Below are 25,124 nucleotides of genomic sequence, written 5' to 3'. Positions count from 1 at the left end.
ATATGTCATCTAAGATTAGGTGTTTTATAGTTTTCTGAAATCTCTGGGAATGGAGCAAACATTGCTCAACTCAGACGCTCTTGCAGGGTGGTATTATCTGTGAAAGTAGGGATGGTCTGTACTCCTCATCCAGCTCAAAAGGCACCATCTTCAGGAACCCTGCCCTACCCCTCAGACAATACCCACAGTTTTCTGCCAGCCCCTTTGGCATTCTCTGTACCCACAGTAATTATGTTTGCATCTGAGTAACTACACTGTGAGCCCCTCAAAGACAAGTACTATCTCACTGATCTTCCTATTGGATGACCAACAGATGATTGGTATAGGTTTCATGCAACAGAAAATACATGCTCCAGAGGCATGTTTTTCTTTGTTTGTTTTTTCTAACCTTGCCACTTTCTCCATAGGAAAGGGAAAGCTCTTCTTCCATACGGACTCAGTCCTGTGCAGTCCCTGAGGAAAAAGTATGTGGTAAAATCAGGATCCTGTGTGTGGAATGAAACTAGGCAGGTTAAAATTATTTTACTTCCAATTAACAGAGAAAATAAGCTAAGCTCAAATATGGTGAAGGGAAGATAAGGGAATTAAGGTGTAGGCATGAGAGTTAACAGCTATAAAAACCAAAAGGTGTTTTAACTGTTCTGAAACTATCTTATGGTCTCTTATGTAATCCTCCTGCTGAGGTCTGGAAAAGTAATCCCAGGATAAATGAAGATTCTTAAATCTATAAGGAAATAAGTAGAAAATTTTCATTTTACAGTTGACCTCCTCTAGATAAGGAAAAATAAAATTTTAGACCTTGGTCAAATTTTCCCTGGGATTGGAAAGTTCCAAATCTGTGAACAGCAGACTTATCAGTTCTCAGCTCCACTGAAGAGTGTATGATTTGCTAAGCTGGAAAAAAAAAAAAAAAAGAAAGAAAGAAAAAGGAGGAATGAATGAAAAAAATGAAAGGATGAACCAAATATGGCTTTGTTATCCTAGACTTTAACAAAAAATCTGCAACAACAGCCACCAAGTAGGTAGCAACAGCACTCAATGTTCTTGCCTTAATTAACCATCTCCACAATGACTACTTTCTACCACATAGAAGTAACAGCAGAAGCAGCTCTAACAAAAGATATGCAGTATGTCTAGACTGTGGTTCAGTCATTACACAGTTAACTATCCCATCACTAAAAGTAAATATAAAGAAATATTCTCCCCTACCCCAAAGCAATAGAATGAAATCGTATTTAATAATGTTGATATTTCTGATTTATTAGTTTGGGTTCTATTTACTCAAACAAATACAATCCACATTTCAAAGGGACTAACATCAGAACATTTTATCTGATATTATTTATAAGCAGTTAGAGCTTTATAATAGAGAATGCTGGTAAAATTTTGTTCTCATCAGCTATAGAAAGGTCTCTTAGAATATAAGGAATAATCATATTCAGAATAATTGTAACTCAAACTATGACAACTGATACAAATCATTGTTTCTAATGTTTGGAAAAGATATGCTTGTTTTTAAAATAATCACTTAGACTTTTCTCACTTATTTATTTATAAAACTTGGTCTAGTTGCCAATATGGGAAGATAATTTCATGTGACAGTTAATCCTACTTGATCTGTGCTTCTCTATTAATTTGCAAGCGTTGTTAAGAGAGGCAACCCTGACTCATTCATTGCTATAACCACCTCAGGACATGGGTCACAGCAGACCACAATACCATATATTGGTTGAAAGCATCCTCTGAATACAGCTTTTTGTATACAAGAGACTGCCTGCATTGAAGATTCTTTTCGTTTTGTTTCATCCTAACTGCATCATCTACATTTTGCCCCAAGTTTACTAGAACAAAAAACAAAAAGAGGAGAGGGAAAAAAGAAAGAGGAAGAGAAAAAAACTAGAAAAGAAGTCAAAGGCAAGAAAAAAGAGGAAATGAATAAGAGGAGAAAAAGGGACCAAAGAAGAGATGCCTCTCATTGTATTGTAGGCTACCTTGTGCCTAGTAGAAGGGAAATCTTTCCAACACACTAACCAGTAATCCCGGTTTGTCGTTTCCCACCCTACCCCTCACTCTACCATTGTAAGTAACCAATTCCATCGTTTTCTGGTTTATTCTTCCTGTTTCGTTTCCTCCTTACATAAAAAATAGCAATTTTATATACTCTTGGGCAATTTGCATTTTTTTAAAACTCAGTTAACAATATATCTCCTGGAAATCATTCCATATCAGCTAACAGAGTTTTTGTTTTGTTTCGTTGGTTTGTTTAATCAACTGAGTATCCTAGTTTTTAAAGGAAGAAAATAAATAGCTCTTTTTGGTGTCTTTGATCAATTTCAATTATAGTACCTATTTAAAAATTAGAGTGGTGGAACACAGCCCATTGTGTTTATTTGACACTCAAGTTAAGACATAATTGCATGAGTGGCATATTGAAATTACCACAATCAAAGAAATAACATTTGTAAGATTCAACTAACATTAACCATAAGATTAACATAATTTCATCTTTATTGGTCAGAACATTCTTGAAGATTTAAAAATGATTCAAGAATAAGTACTATTGTACAGTACTGTGAAAAAAAAAAACTGTTGAATTCTCTAGCATTGTAGAAAGTAGACTGATTTTTTTTCTCACATTATTTCAGTGTGATACAAACATAATAGAGAAAACTAGCGTCAATTTGCACCACTTAAGGAATATAGTTTATGGAATATATGTGAGTATTATAGTTATCTTATTCTACTTTCTACATGATTTTAGCAGGCTATTATTACTATCAATGTTATAGCAGTATATCAATATATACTTCCTAAAAATCCACAATATACAGAATACCATACCTTTGAATTACAAATAACAGTAGCAACAATAATAATGGTTAAAATAAACAGTAACCCTGTGCCAAGTATTAAGTGCCTTATATTATCTCATTAAACTTTACAATAGCCAAAATGAACAGACACAATCATTGCCTCCATTTTATGGACATGTTTACAAAACTTGACCAACCATCACCAACCAGTCAGGGTTAGAGCCAGTATTTGAACACAAGATGGATTTCAAAACTTCTCTCTTGGACCCTCTCCTGTATTTCAAGGATATTTTAAGTTTTCCTATGTGCGTTCCCACTTTATTTTGTACTGACTGGTTGGGAAAGTTCCCTCCAAATATTTTTGTACCTGATTGTTTTAAATTTCTGGATCAGTATTCAGTCATCTTTAATCCTGTTCTGTCTAGATCCTTGTAAAGTTGTCTTCTAGGATAAAGTTAATGTGACTGAAAAACATAAATACATAAATTCTATTAGAGAAAAACAGAGAAGGAAAAGAATATACCATCTTGCAACTACAACAAGCTATTATTTATCTGAGAAGTATACAGTTTAAAAACTGTATTAGCTCTGTTATTAAAAAGTCAGTAGATATGCTCAATTATTAAAAATCAATATTGTAAAATATAACTTTTAGATTTTATACTTTGTAAGTTTTGGGACAATACTTCACCAACTTGAATACTGTAACATACGAAAAAACTCTATACAGTTTAATTTGTAATATGTCAACACAGAAAATGCAAGAGAAGCCATCTGGAATGTGAAAAAAGCAAAACTTTCATATTTTTGGAAGAAGCTATAGAAAACATCTTTGTGACCTTAGGGCAGGGAAAGATTTCTTAAATAAAACACAGAAGCATAAACCACAATGTCTGGTAAAACTTAAAAAAATATGGCATACTAAAAAACAAAATGAACAAAGGAAAACACATGCCACAGAATGAGAGAAGATATTTTCAACATATATAACTGGTGGCTTACAAAGAATTTGTATCCAGAATAAAGAATACCTAAAAATCCGTAACAAAAAAACCAATCCAATTTAGAAATGGGCAAAAGACAAGACAACTCACAGAAACAATAAACATATTAAGAGATGCTCAAATTCACTATGGAAATGCAATCACAGTGAGACAGAGCTCACCCATCTGCAAAATTAAAGGGGGATAATACCTAGTGTTGGTGAGGATACATATCATAAAGCACACTCATACTGCTGTAAGAAAAGCAGCTGGTATAATCACTTTAGAGAGTAACTCAACAATATTTAGGCCAGAGCAGTGTCTTTTGATCTTTTTTTTTTTTTGATACATGTATGTACCTGAAACAAAAGTTCGACAAAATAATTCTTACTCTTATTATATGATGTGCTTAAGGACATCCTTTTTTCTATTTTTTCTGTCTTACTCTATTCTACTGTATCCTACTCTATTTTATCCTTTCCTATTTCACTATTTAAAAGAAAATGCTGGTCGGAGGAACTAAGATGGCGGAACGGCATCGAAGTTTTTTTTGTGTCTCGTGTCCATGAAATACAGCCAAACCAACACTAAACCATGCTACACACCTAGAAAACTGATCTGAGGATTAACACAACAATATACACAACTGAACCACAGAATTCAGCAGTATGTGGTGCAGAGAGGTGAATTTGAGGAGCAAGAAGCCACAAAAGGTAGGGAACCGCTTTTGGGGGCAGAGAGAGGACGGAGACTGGGGAGGGGGGTAGAATACGGGAAAAGCACCCCTCCCCAAAAGCAGCTGGAGAGAAAATGGAAAAGTGGAAACAGCTGCAGGGACTGAACTAAAAAGGGAGAAAGGAGAAAGGAGAGGGTTTAAATTCCATTAAGACTCTAAACACGGGGAGCACAGAGTCTGCAACTCTGCAGCTCAACACCTGGATGTGCTCTGGTGTGAAGGGTGAATCCCCAGGAGTAGAGTGGATTCTGGGGCTCTTCAGGTCACACAGGGAGAGGCGGTTCCCCTGCTGGGAGGACACCTGGTAGAGGCTGTGTGGGTCCCCCAAAGGCAAGGTCCAAGTGGACCCAGGAGAACAACCACATTGGATGGTGCTGGAACAAGGTCGTTAAGGGTAAAGCCTGGTGCCAGATGTGTGTTGTGATTTTCCATACTCCCTGAAACGCTGCTGCTGCACTATCTTGCGAACTTTTTCTGGGGAGGGCTGGCACCCAGCCATAGTCTCTGGGCATTGGCAGCGGCATGGCCCCACAAATGTTCCTGGGTGCGGCCGACACCCAGCCATTGCTCGATGAGACCCTCCTGCAGAGGGGCAGAAAGGGTCAAAGCCGCAGTCCCCCAGAAGTAAGGGGTCGGGAAAAACAGCCACGTCTGAGACAAAACTCAGGAGGGAGGTGCTGCCTGGGGCTTGGTCATGGACTGTGTAAAAGCGGGAGTGGATAGAAGCCAAAGACAAAGGACTGGTGCACGATTGCTGATCGGGGAGAACAGAGTTCCGATACTAGAGACTGGCTAGCTGGGTGATGCCATTTTTACCACTCCTGCGCGTGCGCACCTACGAGCACTACAACAATCCACCCCAGTAAGGTAAGCAGCGCCATCTACTGGAGAACCCAGCCGTTACACTGAGTCCCGCGTAACTGGGCCAACCTTGATCTTTCAGGAACACAAGTCTCTCCGCCTGCTTAGTTTATGGACTATAAAGTGCTTCATAGTTTGACTTCTAGGGGAAAATGAAGTGATTTCAGTCATATTTCAGTACGTTCACTGGTCCATCTATTCAATTTTCTTTCTTTTTTCTATTTTTCTTTTCTTTTTCTTGAACACAGAAAGAGAAAAACCTCATTTTTATTTTCAATTGTTACTAAAAAGATTTTAATTTTGGGTGCACCTGGGTGGCTCACTCGGTTAAGCATCAGATGTCAGCTCAGGTCATGATCTCATGATTTGTGAGTTAAAGCCCCGCATCAGGCTCTGTGCTGACAGCTCAGAGCCTGGAGCCTGCTTCCTCTCTCTCTGCCCCTCCCCTGCTCATGCTCTCTCTCTCTCTCTCTCTCTCTCAAAAATAAATAAACATTAACAAAAATGTAAACAATATTTTATTTTTTTTCTACTGTATTTTTTACTTTTGGGTAAATTTTTTCAAATTCTATTTAATTCCACCAATTCATTTTAGTCACTTCAGTGTATTCATTTTTTCAAATTTTCAAACAATTTCCGTTTTTTTCGTTCCCCTTTTTTCTCTAATCTATCAAGAACCTTTCAACACCCAGACCAAAACACACCTAAGATCTAGCATCATATATTTGATTTTGTTTGTATGTGTTTAATTTTTTTAATTTTAACACTTTTTTAGTTTTAATTTTTTTACCTCATTAATTCCTTTTCTCCCTTCAAAATGATGAAATGAAGGAATTCACCCCAAAGGAAAGAGCACGAAGAAATGACAGCCAAGGATTTAACCAACAGAGATACAAACAAGATGTCTGAACCAGAATTTAGAATCACGATAATACGAACTCTAGCTGGAGTCGAAAATAGATTAGAATCCCTTTCTGCGGAGATAAAAGAAGTAAAAGCTAGTCAGGATGAAATAAAACATGCTATAACTGAGCTGCAATCTTGGATGGACACTACGGCAGCAAGGATGGATGAGGCAAAACAGGAATGAGCGATATAGAGGACAAATTTATGGAGAATAATGAAGCAGAAAAAAAGAGGGAGATTAAGGCAAAAGAGCATGATTTAAGAATTAGAGAAATCAGTAATTCATTAAAAAGGAAAAACATCAGAATCACAGGCGTTCCAGAAGAGGAAGAGAGAGAAATAGGGGAAGAAGGGTTAGGTGAGCAAATCATAGTGGAAAATTTTCCTAACCTAGGGAAAGACAGAGATATCAAAATTCAGGAAGCACACAGACTCCCATTAGATTCAACAAAAACCGACCATCAATAAGGCATATGAGAGTCAAATTCACAAAATACTCAAGCAAGGAGAGAATCAGGAAAGCAGCAAGGGGAAAAAAAGTCCTTAACCTACAAGGGAAGACTGATCAGGTTTGTAGCAGACCTACCCACAGAAACTTTGCAGGCCAGAAAGGAGTGGCAGGATACATTCATTGTGCTTGACTCAGAAAAATATGCAGCCAAGGATTCTTTATGCAGCAAGGGTGTCATTCAAAACAGTAGCAGATAAAGTTTTCCAAACAAAACTTAAAGGAGTTCATGACCACTAAAACAACCCTGCAAGAGATTTTAAGGGGGACTCTCTGAAGGGAGAAAAGATGAAATAAATAAATAAATAAATAAATAATAAACAAACAAATGAATGAATACCAAAAGCAACAAAGACTAGAAAGGACCAGAGAACACCACCAGAAACTCCAACTCTACAAGCAACATAATGGCAACACATTCATATCTTCCAGTACTCACTCTAAACATCAATGGACTCAATGCTCCAATCAAAAGACATAGGGTAACAGGATGGATAAGAAAACAAGATCCATCTATATGCTTTTACAAGAGACCCACTTTAGACCTAAAGACACCTTTAGACTGAAAGTAAGCAAATGGAGAACCATCTATCATGCTAATGGTCAACAAAAGAAAGCCAGAGTAGCAATACTTATATCAGATAATTTGGACTTTAAAATAAAGACTGTATCAAGAGATGAAGAAGCGCGTTTATCATAATCAAGGGGTCTATCCACCAAAAAGACCTAATAATTGTAAACATTTATGCACCAAATGTGGCAGCACCCAAATGTATAAATCAATCACAAACATAAAGAAACTCATCGATAGTAATACCATAAAAGTAGGAGACTTCAACACCCCACTCACAGCAATGGACAGATCATCTAATCAAAAAATCAACAAGGAAACAACAGCTTTGAATAACACACTGGACCAGATGGACTTAACAGATATATTCAGAACATTTCATCCTAAAGCAGCAGAATATACATTCTCCTCCAGTGCACATGGAACGTTCTCCAGAACACCACATACTGGGACACAAATCAGCCCTCAGCAAGTACAAAAGGATCGAGATCATACCGTGAATATCTTCAGACCACAATGCTATGAAACTTGAAATCAACCACAAGAAAAAATTTGGAAAGGTAACAAATACTTGGAGACTGAAGAACATCCTACTAAAGAATGAATGGGCTAACCAAGCAGTTAAAGATGAAATTTAAAAGTTCATGGAAGCCAATGAAGATGACAACACCACAACCCAAAACCTCTGGCACACAGCAAAGGCAGTCATAAGAGAAAAGTATATAGCAATCCAGGCCTTCCTAAAAAAGGAAGAAAGATCTCAGATACACAACCTAACCTGAGGCCTTAAAGAGCTGGAAAAAAAACAGCAAATAAAACCCAAAACCAGCAGAAGACAGGAAATAATAAAGATTAGAGCAGAAACTAATGCTATCAAAACCAAAAAAAAAAAAAAAAAAAAAAAAAAAACAAAACAGTAGAAGAGATCAATAAAATCAGAAGCTGGTTCTTTGAAAGAATTAAGAAAATTGATAAACCACTAGCCAGTTTGATCAAAAAGAAAAAGAAAAGGACCCAAATACATAAAATCAAGAATGAAAGAGGAGAAATCACAACCAACACAGCAGAAATAAAAACAGTAACAAGAGAGTATTATGAGCAATTATATGCCAATAAAATGGGCAATCTGGAAGAAATGGACCAATTCGTAGAAACATATACACTACCAAAACTGGAACAGAAAGAAATAGAAAATTTGAACAGACCCATAACCAGTAAGGAAATCGAATTAGGAATCAAAAACCTCCCAAAAAACAAGAGTCCAGGGCCAGATGGCTTTCCAGGGGAATCCTACCAAACATTTAAGGAAGAGTTAACACCTACTCTCTTGAAGCTGTCCCAAGGAATAGAAATGGAAGGAAAACTTCCAAACTCTTTCTACGAAACCAGCATGACCTTGATTCCAAAACCAGACAGAGACCCCACTAAAAAGGAGAACTACAGACCGAATTCCCTGATGAACATGGATGCAAAAATCCTCAACAAGATAGTAGCCAACCAGATCCAATAATACATTAAAAAAATTATTCACCACGACCAAGTGGGATTTATACCTGGGATGCAGGGCTGGTTCAATATCCGCAAAACAATTAATGTGATTCATCACGTCAATAAAGAAAGCACAAGAACCATATGATCCTCTCAACAGATGCAGAGAAAGCATTTGACAAAATACAGCATCTTTTCTTGATAAAAACCCTCAAGAAAGTAGGGATAGAAGGATCATACCTCGAGATCATAAAAGCCATATATAAAAGACCCAATGCTAATATCATCCTCAATGGGGAAAACCTGAGAGCTTTCCCCCTAAGGTCAGGAACAAGACAGGGATGTCCACTCTCGTCACTGTTATTCAACATAGTATTGGAAGTCTTAGCCTCTGCAATCAGACAACACAAAGAAATAAAAGGCATCCAAATTGGCCAGGAGGAGGTCAAACTTTCACTCTTTGCAGATGACATTATACTCTATGTGGAAAACCCAAAAGATTCCACCAAAAAACTGCTAGAACTGATTTATGAGTACAGCAAAGTTGCAAGATATAAAATCAATGCACAGAAATCGGTTGCATTCCTATACACCAACAATGAAGCAACAGAAAGAGAAATCAAGAAATCGATCCCATTTACAATTTCACCAAAACCCATAAAATACCTAGGAATTAATCTAACCAAAGAGGTGAAAAATCTATACACTGAAAACTATAGAAAGCTTATGAAAGAAATTGAAGAAGACACAAAAACATGGGAAAAGATTCCATGCTCCTGGATAGGAAGAACAAATATTGTTAAAATGTAGATACTACCCAAAGCAATCTACATACTGAATGCAATCCCTATCAAAATAACATCAGCATTCTTCACAGAGCTAGAACAATCCTAAAATTTGTATGGAACCAGAGAAGACCCTGAATAGCCAAAGCAATCTTGAAAAAGAAAACCAAAGCAGGAGGCATCACAATCCCGGACTTCAAGCTATACTACAAAGCTGTAATCATCAAGACAGTATGGTACTGACACAAGAACAGACACTCAGATCAATGGAACAGAACAGGGAACCCAGATATGGACCCACAAAGGTATGGCCAACTAATCTTTGACAAAGCAGGAATGAATATCCAATGGAATAAAGACAGGCTCTTCAGCAAGTGGTGCTGGGAAAACTGAACAGCAACATGCAGAAAAATGACCCTGGACCACTTTCTTATACCATACATAAAAATAAACTCAAAATGGATGAAAGACCTCAATGTAAGACAGGAAGCCATCAAAATCCTCCAGGAGAAAGCAGGCAAAAACCTCTTTGATCTTGGCCACAGCAACTTCTTACTCAACCCGTCTCCAGAGGCAAGGAAAACATAAGAAAAATGAACTAGGGGGATCTCATCAAAATAAAAAGCTTCTGCACAGCGAATGAAACAATCAACAAATCTAAAAGGCAACCGATAGAATGGGAGAAGATACTTGCAAATGACATATCAGATAAAGGGTTAGGATCCAAAATCTATAAAGAACTTATCAAACTCAACACCCAACAAATAATTCAGTGAAGAAATGGGCAAAAGACATGAATAGACACTTCCCAAATAAGACATCCAGATGGCCAACTGACACATGAAAAAATGCTCAACTTCACTCATCATCAGGGATATAAAAATCAAAACCACAATGAGATACCACCTTACACCTGCAGAATGGCTAACAGTAACAACTCAGGCAACAACAGATGTTGGCGAGGATGGGGAGAAAGAGGATCTCTTTTGCATTGCTGGTGGGAATGCAAGCTGGTGCAGCCACTCTGGAAAACAGTATGGAGGTTCCTCAAAAAATTACAAATAGAACTACCCTACCACCCATCAACTGCACTACTAGGTATTTATCAGGGATACAGGTACGCTGTTTCGAAGGGACACATGCACCCCAATTTTTATAGCAGCACTATCAACAACAGCTAAACTATGGAAAGAGCCCAAATGTCCATCGAGGGATGAATGGATAAAGAAGATGTGGTACATATATTCAATAGATTATTACTCGGCCATCAAAAAGAATGAAATCTTGCCATTTACAACTACGTGGATGGAACTGGAGGGTATTATGCTAAGAGAAATTAGTCAGAGACAGACAAATATGACTTCACTCATATGAGGACTTTAAGACACAGAACAGATGAACGTAAGGGAAGGGAAGCAAAAATAACATAAAAACAGGGAGGGAGACAAAACATGAGACTCAAATATGGAGAACAAACAGAGGGTTACTGGAGGGGTTGTGGGAAGGGGGGGATGGGCTAAATGGGCAGGGACCATTAAGGAATCTACTCCTGAAATTATTGTTGTACTATATGCTAACTAATTTGGATGCAAATTAAAAAAATAAAATTAAAAAAAAAAGAAAATGCTGGTCTCAACTCACTAAAATAATTTCATGATCACTAAGAAGTCACACCTTATAGCTTGGACAGTGCTGGCCTAGATAAACTCTAGAGCATATTCACAATTGTTTGCAATAGAAGAACACTAGAAATAGCAAACAGAATTGATCAACAGGATTCCTCAACAGAATTTATCAACTGTGGCATGTGGATACCATACAGCAATTAAAATTAGACAGAATCAACACAGATAAATCTCCAAAATAATTTTAGCCAAAACCACTAAGTCACAGAATGATACAGATGGTACACTATTTGATAAATTAATTCATCAAATTTAATAAAATTTAAAACATGCAGAAGACAATACTATTTTAATGTGTCATGGATACTGACATATATATGGGTGGAGTCTGACGGGAATTTTTTTTAATAGGAAAGTTTTGATAAGGGTAATGCGAAAGATAAAATTTTCCATGTAATTCTCTCAGTGAATTGGTATGATTGGCTTTTCCATCTGAGAAGGCAGTTTTCAAGATATTAAACTTAAATTATATTAATAATCGGAGTATAGGAGAATAGTTACCCAATGTTAAAGAAAACACCATTTTGGAGTCAAAATACATCCATTCTAATATTGCCTCTACCATCAACATAAGAATTCAATAAAGTCTTGATAATCACAACTCATAAACCACAATCTCTTTTGCCATCAGAAAAAGAAAATTTTATCAATACCAAAAGAAGATAACAAATAAATAACATGGAGAAACTATAGTATCTTAAATGCCATGGAAGAAATTTCAAAATAGACAAAAAGTTTACTATTAGCATATCAGAATGGCAAAAATGTATTTTCTACTTCTGGTCCAAAACTGCTTACAATGATCCAGCAATTACACTACTATGTATTTACCCAAAGAATACAAAAAATACTGATTCGAGGGGATATAAGCACACCAATGTTCATAGCAGCATTATCAACAACAGCAAAATTATGGAAAGAGCCCAAATGTCCACTGTCTGATGAATGGATAAAGAAGATGTGGTGTGTGTATGCATGTATGTATGTGTATGTATGTGTGTATATACATATACATATATATATACACACACACATATATATATATGGAATATTACTCAGCCATCAAAAAGAATGCAATCTTGCCATTTACAATGACGTGGTAGAGCTAGAGAGTATTAAACTAAGCAAAATAAGTTGGTCAGAGAAAAATACCATATGATTTCACTCATGTGGAATTTAAGAAACAAAACAGATGAATGTGGGCTGGCGGGGGAGGGGGGGAGGCAAACCAGAAAACAGACTCTTAACTAAAGAGAACAAACTGAGGGTTGCTGGAAGAGAGGATGGCAGTTGAATAGGTAATGGATATTAAGAAGGGCACTAGTGATAAGCACTGGGTGTTGTATGTAAGTGATGAATCACTAAATTCTACACCTGAAAGTAGTATTACACTGTATATTAGCTAACTGCAATTTAGATAAAAACTTGAAAAAAAAATTTTTTTTAAATAAAACTGTTGAGCTACCTGGGTGGCGCAGTCAGTTAAGCGTCTGACTCTTGGTTTCAGCTCAGGACATGATCTCACAGTTCGTGGGATTGAACCCTGAGTCAGGCTCCTCATTGACAGCATGGAGCCTGCTTGGGATTCCCTCTCCCTCTCTCTCTCTCTGCTCCTCCCCCAATCATGCACATGCGTGTGCTCTCTTTCAAAATAAACTTAAAAAACAAAATTAAATTAAAATAAAATAATAAAATAAAATGAAGTAAAATAAAATAAATACAATACAATGCAATACAATAAAACTGTTTACAAATTTCCCCCTTTTCTGCACAGGAGGGCAATGTTTCTTACGGACTTCTTATAGACCTCTTCTTCTCTTATAGAGAAGAGGTTGGCATCTGTATTAGGAAGATCTCTTCACAGTGATAGAGTGTCACAGATTAAGATCATTCCATACATGGGGCGCCTGGGTGGCTCAGTCAGTTGAGCGTCCGACTTCGGCTCAGGCCATGATCTCACAGTTTGTGGGTTTGAGCCCCACATCAGGCTTTGTGCTGAACGCTTGCTCAGAGCCTGGAGCCTGCTTCAGATTCTGTGTTTCCCTCTCTCTCTTTGCCCCTCCCCTGCTCACACTTTGTCTCACTCTGTTTCTCAAAAATAAATAAATGTAAAAAAAAAAAAAAAAAAAAGATTATTCCATACAATTCTTACTACATGTTATTTACTGTTTTTTTCCTTACATGTGTTTTCACACTTACAACTTGACTCATGTATGTTGTTCATTAGTGCCTATGCTTCGCAAAACAGTTTATGAATTTCCTTTTTTGGTAATGTAATAAGTATGTTATTACAGAATCATACCATACTCACATTTGCTTCACAATATAAAAAGAAAATGAGAGAATGCCTTTTCAAAGAAGAAACTCCTACCACTGATCTCTGCCTTTAGAGGACCTAAATTGGACACTCACAGGGCCAATGTTTCAAGTTTTTGCAACAGTAATTTTCAAAAGCAAATATACGTTACCAAAGGTAATTTTTTTGTATAACATTTTTTTTTTTTTTTTTTTTTTGCTTTGTGCAAGTTTCATTCCAATGTGAGAAGCTAACAATCATAATAGGTACATTATACTGTATATTGAAAAGTGATGGTGCCATAAAAATGAAAATGGAGCAAGATAGGAGGGATCAGGAGTCTTGAGGTTGATTATAAGGTTTTCAATTTTGAACAGGGTGGTCAGAGAGCTTCCCTGACTATATAATATCTAAGGAAAGACTTGAAGAAAGGAAGAAGTGAGCTCTGAGTACATCTAGAGCAAAAGTGATCCACACACAAAATCTATCCACTGCTAAAGCTCTGAGGTAAGTAGGTTTGAGCAGAAAAGTGACAAGATCTGATCTTGTTTGGAGTCACACTAGTTCTGTGCTGATATTTCTATTATTTTCTCTTTTTTATTGAGGTGTAATTGACATGCAACATTACTTTCAGGTGTATAACATAATGATTCAACATCTGTATACACTGTGAAATGGTCACCACAATAAATCTATTCACCACCATAAGTTACAAGAAAAAAATTTGTTTCTTATGATGAGAACTTTCAAGATCTACTCTTCTGGCAACACTCAAAATATGCACCTACAATATTATTGACTATAGTCACCATGCTGCACATCATACTCCATGTCGTATTCATTTCATACCCTGAAGTCTGTACCTCGGAACCCCCTTCATTCATTTCATCGCTCCCCCAACCCCCTCACTCCTGGCAACCACCACCCTTTTCTCCATCTCTATAACTTTTGTTCGTTGTATTACTTAGATTCCACATATAAGTGAGATCATACAGTATTTGCCTTTCTCTGATTTATTTCACTTAGCATAGTGGCCTCTAGGTCCATCCATGTTGTTTCAAATGGCAAGATCTCATTCTTTTCTATGGCTAAGTAGTATTCTGTTGTGTATATATACCACACGTTCTTTATCCATTCATCTATCTGTGGGCACTTAGGTTGTTTTTATATGTTGGCTCTTGTAAATAATGCTGCAATGAACACAGGGATGAATATATCTTTTCAATTTAGTGTTTTCATTTCCTTTCAGTAAAAACCCAGAAATGGAATTGCTGGATCATATGCGACTTTTTTGAGGAACCTGTTTTCCATAGTGGCTGCACAACTGACATTCCCACCAACAAGGCACAAGGGTTCCCTTTTCTTCACAACCTTGCCAACACTTGTTATTTCCTGGCATACTGATAACAGCCATTCTAACAGGTGCAAGGTGACATGTCATTGTGGTTTTGACTTGCATTTCTCTGATGATTAGTGATGTTGAGCATCTTTTCCTGTGCCTGTTGGCCATCCGTATGTCTCCTTTGGAAAAATGTCTATTCAGATCCTGTGCCCATTTTTAATTGTTTATTTGCTATTGAGTTATACGAGTTCTTCATATTTGAATATTAAATCCTTATCAAATATATGATTTGCAAGTATTTTTTTCCCATTTTGTAGGTTGCCTTTTCATTTTGTTGATGGTTTCCTTTGCTGTGCAGAAGCTTTTTAGTTTGATGTAGTTCCACTTGTTTATTTTTGCTTTTGGTGTCAGATCCAAAAAACACTGCCAAGACCAATACCAAGAGGCTTACTGCCTATGTTTTCCCCTAGTTGTATGGTTTCAAGTCTTACATTCTAGTCTTTAATTCATTTCGAGCTAATTTTTGTGTATAGTTTAAGTAATCTAGTTTCATTCTTTTGCATGTAATTATCCAGTTTTCCCAACACCACTTATTAAAGAGGCTGTCCTTATCCCCATTGTATATTCTTGCATTGTGGGGCAGAAATTAATTGAACATATGCATAGGTTTATTTCTGGGCTCTCTATTCTGTTTCATTGGTCTAGGAGTCTGATTTTATGCCAATATCATCCTGTTTTGATTACTATGGCTTCATAATTTGGTTGAAATCAGGAAACATGATACCTCCAGCCTTGCCCTTCTTTTTCAAGATTGCTTTGGCTACACAGGGTCTCATACAAATTTTAGGATTATTTGTTATACTTCTGTGAAAAATGCCCTTGGGACTGATAGGAATTGCATTGAATCTATATATTGCTTTGAGTAATAGGGACATTTTAACAATATTAATTCTTCCAATCCATAAGCATGGGATATCTTTCCAATTATTTGTGTCTTCAGCAATTTCTTCCATCAATGTCTTATAATTTTCAGTGTGCAAGTCTTTCACCTCCTTGCTTAAATTTATTCTTAGGTATTTTATTATTTTTGATGTAATTGTAAATGGGATTTTTAAAATTTCTCATTCTCACAGTTTGTTAGTGTATAGAAATGCAACAGATGGGGCACCTGGGTGGCTCAGTGGGTTGAGCATCCGACTTTGGCTCAGGTCATGATCTCGTGGTTTATGAGTTCGAACCCCACATCGGGCTCACTACTGTCAGTCTGTCAGTGCAGAGTCCACCTCGGATCCTCTGTCTCCCTCTCTGCCCCTCCCCCACTTGCACTCTCCCAAAAATAAAATATATGTTTTTTAATGCAACAGATTTTTGTATGTTGATTTTATATCCTGCAACTTTACTGAATTCATTTATTTATTTTTTTACTGAATTAAAGAATCTAACAGTTTTTTGGTGGTATCTTTATGGTTTTCTATATATGAAATCATGTCACAAATAGTGAAAGGTTTCTTTCTTTCCAATTTGCATGCTATTTATTTATTTATTTATTGCCTAATTGCTCTAGGACTTCTAACACTATGTTGTATTAAAATGGCAAGAGTAGGCATCTTTGTCTTGTACCTAATCTTAAAGAAAAAGCTTTCAGCTTTTCATCATTGAGTATGATGTGAGCTCTGGGCTTGTCACATATGGCCTTTATTATGTTGAGGTATGTTACCTCTTTACCCACTGTTAAGAGTTTTGTTTTTGTTTTTGTTTTTTAAGATTTTTTTTTTTTTTTTAATTTTTTTTTCAACGTTTTTTATTTATTTTTGGGACAGAGAGAGACAGAGCATGAACGGGGGAGGGGCAGAGAGAGAGGGAGACACAGAATCAGAAACAGACTCCAGGCTCCGAGCCATAGGCCCAGAGCCCGACGTGGGGCTCGAACTCACGGACCGCGAGATCGTGACCTGGCTGAAGTCGGACGCTTAACCGACTGCGCCACCCAGGCGCCCCTTAAGATTTTTTTTAACATTTCTTTTTAATATTTATATTTGAGAGAGAGAGAGACAGACAGACAGACAGAGCATGACCAGGGAAAGGGTAGAAAGAGAAGGAGACACAGAATCCGAAGCAGGCTCCAGGTTCCGAGCTGTCAACACAGAGCCTGACGCAGGGCTCAAACCCACAAACTGGGAGATCATGACCTGAGCTGAAGTGAGAAGCTTAACCAACTAAGTGACCCAGGCGCCCTGACAGTTTTTTTCTTAAACAGATGTTGAACTTTGTCCAATGCTTTTCTGCATCTATTGAGATGATTATATATTTTTTATCCTTTATTTTGTTAATGTGGTGTATCATGTTGATTAATGTGTGAATGTTGCCATCCTTGATCCCTGGAATAAATCCCAGTTGATCATGATATGATCTTTTTAATGTATTAGTGAATTCATGTTATATTTGCTAATAATCTGTGTGCAGTATTTGCAAATATTTTGATGAGAATTTTTGCATCTATGTTCATCAGGGATAGTAAACTGTAAAATCCTTTTTTGTTGTTGTTTTGTTTTGTTTTGTTTTGTGATATCCTTGTCTGGTTTGGGTATCAAGGTAATGCTGGCCTTGTAAAACAAGTTTGGAAGCATTCCCTTCTCCTTAATATTTTGGAAGAGGTTAAGAAGGACAGATATTAAATCTTCTTTAAATGTTTGGTAGAATTTACCAGCAAAGTCATGAACTTTTATTTGTTGGGAAGTTTTTGATGACTGATACAATTGCCTTACTGTAATACACCATAGTCAGTCTATTAAGATTTTCTATTTCCTCATGATTCAGTCATGGAAAGTTTCTAGAAATGTATCCATTTCTTCTCATTGTCCAATTTGTTGAGCTATAATTCTTCATAGCAGTCTCTTATGGTCTACTGCATTTGTGGTATCAGTTGTAACTGCTCTTTCATTTCTCATTTTATTTGAACCGTCTCTTTTTTTTTTTCTTGGTGAGTCTAGCCAAAGGTTTGGCAACCTTTTGTTTGTCTTTTCAAAGAAACAGGTTTTAGTTTCATTGATCTTTTCTATTATTTTTTGTTTCTGTTTCATTTGCACTCTGATCTTTGTTATTTCCTTCCTTCTACTATGTTTGGCTTCATCTGTTCTTTTCTAGCTTCTTTAAGTGTAAAGTTAAGTTGTTTGAGATTTTTCATGTTTATTCAGGTAGGTCTGAATCCCTATGAACTTCCCTTTTATAACTACTTTTGATGAATCACATAGATCTTGTAAGTTATATTTCCATTTTAATTTCTCAAGGTTTTGTTTTGTTTTGTTTTTTCTCCTTTGAGTCTTTTGATTGATCCATTGGTCAGCAGAATGCTGTTTAATCTCCACATGATTTTCTGATCCTTTGTCTCTCTTTTCTCCTTCTGCGACCCCCTATAATGCTAATGCTACTCTATGTTGTCCCATAGCTTCTTTAAGCTATCTCATTTTTAATTTTTTTTCCTTTTTGCTGTTCTGTTTAAGTTCCACTCCCCTGTCTTCTTGATTACCAATAGTTTCTTCTGCTTCATATAGCCTGCTGTTGAACCCCCTCTAGCGTATTTTTCAGTTCAGTTATTGTATTCTTCAGCTCTGTGACTTCAGTTGGTACTTTCTTATATTTTCTCTTTGTTGAAGTTCTCACTGTGTTCATTCATTCTTCTCCCAATTTAGGTGAACATCTTTTTGACCATTAATTTGAATTCTTTACCAGGTAAATTACTTACGTCCACTTTAAGGTTTTTGAGGGTGTCTTTTTTTTGGTCCCCCTGAGGTTTTACCTTGTTCCTTCATTTGTAACATATTCCTTTTTCCTCATTTTGCTTCACCCTCTGTGTTAGTTTATATCTAATGAGAGAAACAACTACCTTTCCCAGTCTTAAAGTGGCTTTGTACAGATGAACTTTATCTTTAAACTTTGCCCTAGCTCTTGGTTGTCTCTTGAACCATTATGACTGTCTAAGGAGTCTGATTTATTCTTGATAGGTCCCAGTTTTTGAAGGTATGCCAAGAACTGTCCGTGTTCCAAAGGGGGGAATCTCAGTCAGCACCTAGTTTTAGGCTGATTGGAAGCCAGACCCTCAGGCAGCAGCTTTTAGAGTATGCAAATACATACAGTCCTATGAAACAAGTATAGACTCTCTTAATGTAAGTGATCTGACTGTCCCCTGAGTGACAGTTGCAAAAACTGGAGCTTCAGACCATTGCATAAGCTCCTTTCTGGGAGGTCCTGGCAAACAGTAATGAGGCTAAGGGAAAGCACAAAGATGGCATCCCCTTGCCTATATTCCCTGAGAGCACATTTGTAAGCCTCTACATATGTGGCAGACCAGAAGTCTGCCCCTCAGGCTGAAGTGTCAGAACAACAGGCCTTTTTCACAAACAGACTGGGGGTGTGTTTCAGTCTGCTGTCTGTGCAGCGCCCTGGGGGTGACAGCCTATCGAGAACTGTCTCTCCATTTATTACAGGCCCATGGAACCCAGGAAAAACAACCATGCCTGCCCATGGTATCTAGGTAGAACAAGAGTGCAAGATAGTACACACCAGCACATCTGTCCCCAGACAGAGTCCCAACTGGTCCCTGCCCCTCCAGCAGATGCTTTAAGATTAGAAAATAAATTTTCACATATAGTCTAGGCGCTTTTCAAACTGCTGCTTTTGTGCTGGTTCCTGAGTGAGTCTGCATGCAAGCCCTTTCCGAGAAATATCTCAGTTCTACTATATAGCCTTTTGGGTCTCCTGGTTGTGAGATCCATTTTCCATCTGTTTTTCAAAGCTAGATGTTTGGAGGGCTCATCTCTTCACTGCAGGTCCCAGGGATTGCGGTGCCTGATGTGGGGCATAAACCCCTCATTCATCAAGGAGAAGCTCCAGATTTGTGAGATTCCTCCCAACTGTGGGTCACCACTCTGGCAGTGGGGTTTTTGGTGAGACTGTCTCACATGTGACCCTTTTACTGCTTTGATGTGAAGAAGCTATTCAGCTAGTTCTCAGGTCTTTTTCAGAGGGAATTTTTCCATACGTAGCTATAGATTTGGTATGTCCATGGGAGGAGCTGAGTACACCCACCACCTTGGATCACCCCCCTAACATTTCCTATTATATCTGTTTTCTTAAACTTGTATAGTTCAACAGTTTATTTCCAAATTATCCTTGTTTGGAACAGATAAGTTCTTATTCTTATAGACTGTATTTTGAGAGCTTTCCCTACACTCTGAATAACTACACAGTTGAAGACTGGTGGATAAGAAGACAGTCTTTTGATAACTGAACATGATAAACATATCAACTCCTAATCCTCTCAAAGAGCAGGTCAAATAATTCAGCTCCCTGCACAAAGCATATAATAGGTAGCCTCTACATATTATTGTTGGCAATCAATGTTAATCAGTGTGTTTACTAGCAGGACAATGTGTCATATTACTTGGTAATACCTCTGACCCAAATAAAGAGTTAAGCTGATTATAGGACATACGTTCGTTTGCCTAATTTATTCAACAAATGTTGATTTGGTACCTGCAGAAGGCACTAAGCCAAAGTAAATACATAAAAGAAAAAACAAAATAATATGGAGCAAAAGGATAACCACCTCCCAGGTGCTTGTGTCAACATTACCCCAACACAATGGTACTCGTGGGCCTTAAGATCTAATAACCAAGACACATTGTATCTATGAGAGCAAAGCATTTTCCATGGAAACGGATATTTTGCAATTGATCAGGAGCTTCTAAAAGCTGATAACCATTCTTTAGAAGTAATCCCTGAAGAAAAAAAGAAAAATACAGTAATTTCTGCAAATAAAGCCCAGTGTTATATACCTTTTTAATCCAATTTAATAATATGAGGTCAACTTCAAAGCTGTGCTTTAAAAATATAATATATAAAAAAGTGTCCTTGCAATATAGAACTCAGTTCCTTTAACAAATTCCCCCATCTGGGCAACACAGTTGATGATGCTTTTATAATCAAAGAAGTAGGACATTAAAGAAAACTAATGTCTTTTAGGATGCCAACACACAGTTTACAGTGTGTTAATGAGCTCCAGGCAAAGTAAATGTCAATGGGGTACTGATGATTCCCAACTATATGCTAGCTGAATCATTAAATGGCTGTCATCTGTGAGTTATGAATGATAAAAATATAAGAAATGATGATCCCAATGATCATTTGTAAAGGATGATAGCTATAATTTACCTCCACTTGAATGAGAGGTCCTAAGCCTGTGACAATAGTGAAACACCTACACAGCTGCTAACTAATGTCAGGCAATTAAAAATAGGATGGACGGGGCGCCTGGGTGGCTCAGTCGGTAAGCGGCCGACTTCGGCTCAGGTCATGATCTCGCGGTCCGTGAGTTCGAGCCCTGCATCGGGTTCTGTGCTGACAGCTCAGAGCCTGGAGCCTGTTTCAGATTCTGTGTCTCCCTCTCTCTGACCCTCCCCCGTTCATGCTCTGTCTCTCTCTGTCTCAAAAATAAATAAACGTTAAAAAAAATTTTTTTTAAATAAAAAAAAAATAAATAAATAATAAAAATAGGATGGACAAAACTGAAAAACTAAAATCACAACTAAAAGTAAGGTACCACCTCAAAGGAAATGGTATTGCCATGTTTACGATAAGCATCAAACTGACTTTTAGAACACACAAACATCATTCCACTTTAATTAGATTTATATAAAGGAAGGGTTTCAAATTTCATCAAGAGAGATGAGGCAGATCTTCAGTCCCAAGCAAATTTGTATTTAGTTTGAAGAGATTACCGAGCTTGTCAAAGTCAGCCTTTTCAACTACACATAGCAAAAGTGCCCCTTCCAAATATGAAAAATTATCAAGATATATTGATGTTTTTCTGTTGTTATACTAGCTAAAATACGTTGATACTTGAGACATTTGTAAATCCACTTGAAATTTAGGTCCTTATAGATATAGTACAGTTAAAAAAAAATCCTAACATGCCTACGAAATAGAATCCTAATTGTGAAAGATCCTTATCCCACAACATAAACATTCCTTCAGCATGGCAGGCTCTCTTAGCCTTGGCTCATTTCCATTTGGGATTCGTTTTGTTCAGTATCATATACATTCATTACAATACAGAACATATGATGTGATCACTATTTATGATTTACTTACTATCTGTTATCCACTGGTACTTGTTAGCTCAAAACGTCTTCCATGGAGAGATATACATAATAGATAATAGCTCAGGTTAGATTAGCAAGGCTGAAGACACATAAGACACATGCTTCATTGTCAGATAAATGCTAGAAAAAAACCCTACTATCCCTTAAGTTTCCTCTCATATTGTTAAGATGGGATCACCATGTGAACTAGACACATATTCCTTCTGGATAATGAAAGTGAGAAGGATATCTGCCTTCCACTGAAGGACACTATAAATATCCCTTTCAGAAAGGCAAGCTATCTGCTCCTTTGAAGTAAATATCCCCATGTAGCCCCAAACGGGAATCTTTGATGTCATTCTGCAACCCTGATAATTCCACTCCTGGTCTCAAATCTCTCGTCTGGTCTATTTTGATTTATACCAATACAACTCCAGTAAACTTCAAAAGTAGTGGTATCTTAGGGGCATTGTAATTTCACTTTAACCAAGTGATAAAACCAAAATTAAACATGACAAACTCCTAAAGACAGACAAACCCCATAAGTACCCTAAATTTATAGCTCCAGATTAATAGTTTTTGATATTCAAACACAGTGTTTGTACTCTTCTGAAGTAAAGGACCCAAAGGAAAACACATCTTACTATCAGCCTCTTTGTCTAAGTCTTGCCTGGTTCATTCAGAAATCTCTAAGAGCAATAATTTAATACCTTAAAGCATGACATCATACTGGTGAATCTTCAACCCAGTTTCAAATAAAGAAAAGCATCCACCATAACCATCCTCTATAAAATTGCAACCCACACCTGTACTCTCAGGCCTCTTTCCCTGCTCTCCTTTTTCATTTTTCATAGCACAATTTTCTAACACGATAATCAAATATGTTTATTGTCAATCATTCTTCTCTAGAACATAAGCTCCAGAGGGAAGAGATCTTTGTCTATTTTGTTCACGTACATATCCCAAACACCTGGACAGGACCTGATGCAAGGTAGTCACTCAATATTTGTCGAATGAATGAGTGAATTCACATTGAGAATTCAGTACAAAATACGCTCTGAATATAAGGGAGACAGAGCATACACATACAAATACATAATATCAGACAGTGGTAAGTGCTACAGAGCCAAAGAGAACAACAGGGTAAGAGGCTGGAGAGACAGCCAGCAGTGGCTTTTTTAAATGAGGAAGCCACCTCTCTAAAGTGAAGGCAATTGAGGCTTGAATGAAGGTGGGTGCCATACACATTGGGTGGGCGAGGAAAGTGGGCTTTGAGGATGGCGGAATGAGCAAATGCCTAGGCTCTAGGCTGGAGGCCCACTTGGGCCCAAAGAGGCCTGCATGGTGGAAGTGGGGTGTGCAAGAATGTATCATTTCAATTGCCTTTACTTACTACTTAATAACATGTACAAACTGCCTAATGCCCTGGGAAATAGATTACCTTTCACCTAGGGTACTCAGATTCCCTGATAGTAAGTGCTTCTTCTATTTACTAGCCCCCAAATGACCGTATCAGCACACCATATAAGATTACAAGGCACAGGAATGACATCGTCAAAAACCGTTCCAAGTAGCCTCAGGAGTCACGAAACTGACTTAACTCAGTACCACTGCGCAGGAAGGTGTAAAGCCAAGCAGGAACTTGGTACTAGAAGTGTGCAAAGCCAGGAGGCTCAGTAAACATTAAACAGTGCCTGTCATTCGAGTCTGGGGGGAAAGAGCGTCAAGCCTAAGCAGTTTCATTCACCTCTAAGAAAGACTAAGTCGCCAAGCACGGTACGAGGCAGCGCTGTGACATGCATTTTGTGACAATCCTGGACTCGAGTTGTTCTGACATTTTATGTAACTTCCCAAAGAACAAAAACAAAAAGTTCGCTCTGAACTCGCCTTCCAACTCAGACAGGAAGTTCCTCCTCGGCCAAGGCGGGGCGCTTGGAAAGTTTTCAGCGGCTGAAAACCTGTTTCCGGGGCTGAGCGGAGCAATACCTTCCGGCTTAAAATAAAGGTTTTCGGTGATTCCTCCTATGCCTCCACAGCAGCTTCGCCTAGCTTAGCCACACTTTTTGCGCTGTCCCCTCGACAACAGGACCAAATGTCGGAGGCACAACACTGAACGAGCTGGTTCGGGGCCGGGAGCTAGGTGAATGGGTTTTCAGAACGCCAGCCGCGGGTCGAGGCGACGGAAACGAAAACCACAGCAGCCTACGCGGGGCGAAGAGGGGAGTGGGAAGGCGAAACTCTGAGGCAGGCGCCGCAGCCACTGCCCGGGGCGACGCTCCGCCTCACCCGCCGGAGGCGGGGAAGCCTCCGGGCAGGCGTTGCTACACGCGACCCTCGCAACGCGCACCACATCCGCCCGCAGGCTCGCACATGCGCAGCGCCGCCCGGGCCCCGCGGCCTGGGTGGGGAGACAATCCCAGAGTTCCGCGCCCAGCCCCCGCCAGGGGGTGTGCGCATGCGCGGCAACGCCTAGGTCCTAGGCCCGGGCGGGGGTGTAACTCCGGGGGCTGCTCTCCAACAGTCGCCGCGTTCGGGAACTTGGACAGCGGGGGCAGGGAGAAGTGGCCCGCCGCCGGGGGATCTGAGAGCGGCCTGCTGCAAGCCTGACGTCCCCTCTTGACTTCCTACACCATCCTGTCCCCTTACCTCAGCGTAGGCCCGAGCCGCATCCGCTCCGCTTTCTGGGTCGCCGTTACTGCTCGGTCGGGGGCCCGGCGCAGCGACGAGTTGGCGCCTCCCCCTGAAGCAGCCTGGCCTCGGCGGGTTGTGCTCGGGTGCCAGGCCGGGGAGGGGAAGGGAGGAGAGCGCACTGGAGGGGAGGGGGCCGGCGACGGCGCCTCGCCTCGCCCCTCCTCTCCTCCTCCGGCTGCCCGCTACCGCCCCCGCCCCTTCCTTACCGACTCCCCCTCTCGGAGCGGACCCCACGACTGCATCTCGCCTCCCTCGCTGGGTCCATCTCCGCTCTGTGGGGCACCCCTCTCCTCTGCTAGGGTTCTGGTTCCCAAAGTCTT

The 25,124-nt window shown here is 38.8% G+C and overlaps 1 protein-coding gene across 7 annotated transcripts in view; it reads right to left on the bottom strand.

Annotated features, from left to right (window-relative positions):
* The window catches only part of RCBTB2 (RCC1 and BTB domain containing protein 2), a 49,619-nt gene extending 24,705 nt beyond the window's left edge, over window positions 1-24,914 (bottom strand). The window contains exons 1-4 of one of the 7 annotated variants that reach the window (XM_042916029.1): window positions 24,760-24,914; window positions 3,181-3,277; window positions 799-894; window positions 389-453 (exon numbers count right to left, since the gene is read on the bottom strand). In XM_042916029.1, the coding sequence (XP_042771963.1) occupies window positions 389-430 (42 nt within the window). In that variant the 5' untranslated portion in view covers window positions 431-453; window positions 799-894; window positions 3,181-3,277; window positions 24,760-24,914. The other 6 variants (XM_042916355.1, XM_042916101.1, XM_042916182.1 and 3 more) reach the window with 6 other exon arrangements.
* Between the last annotated feature and the right edge of the window lie 210 nt (window positions 24,915-25,124).

Source organism: Panthera leo, chromosome A1, assembly GCF_018350215.1.
Source record: "Panthera leo isolate Ple1 chromosome A1, P.leo_Ple1_pat1.1, whole genome shotgun sequence".
Classification (NCBI taxonomy): Eukaryota; Metazoa; Chordata; class Mammalia; order Carnivora; family Felidae; genus Panthera; species Panthera leo.
The sequence above is the reverse complement of the archived record's forward strand: the minus strand, read 5'-3'. Positions and strand labels throughout refer to the sequence as shown.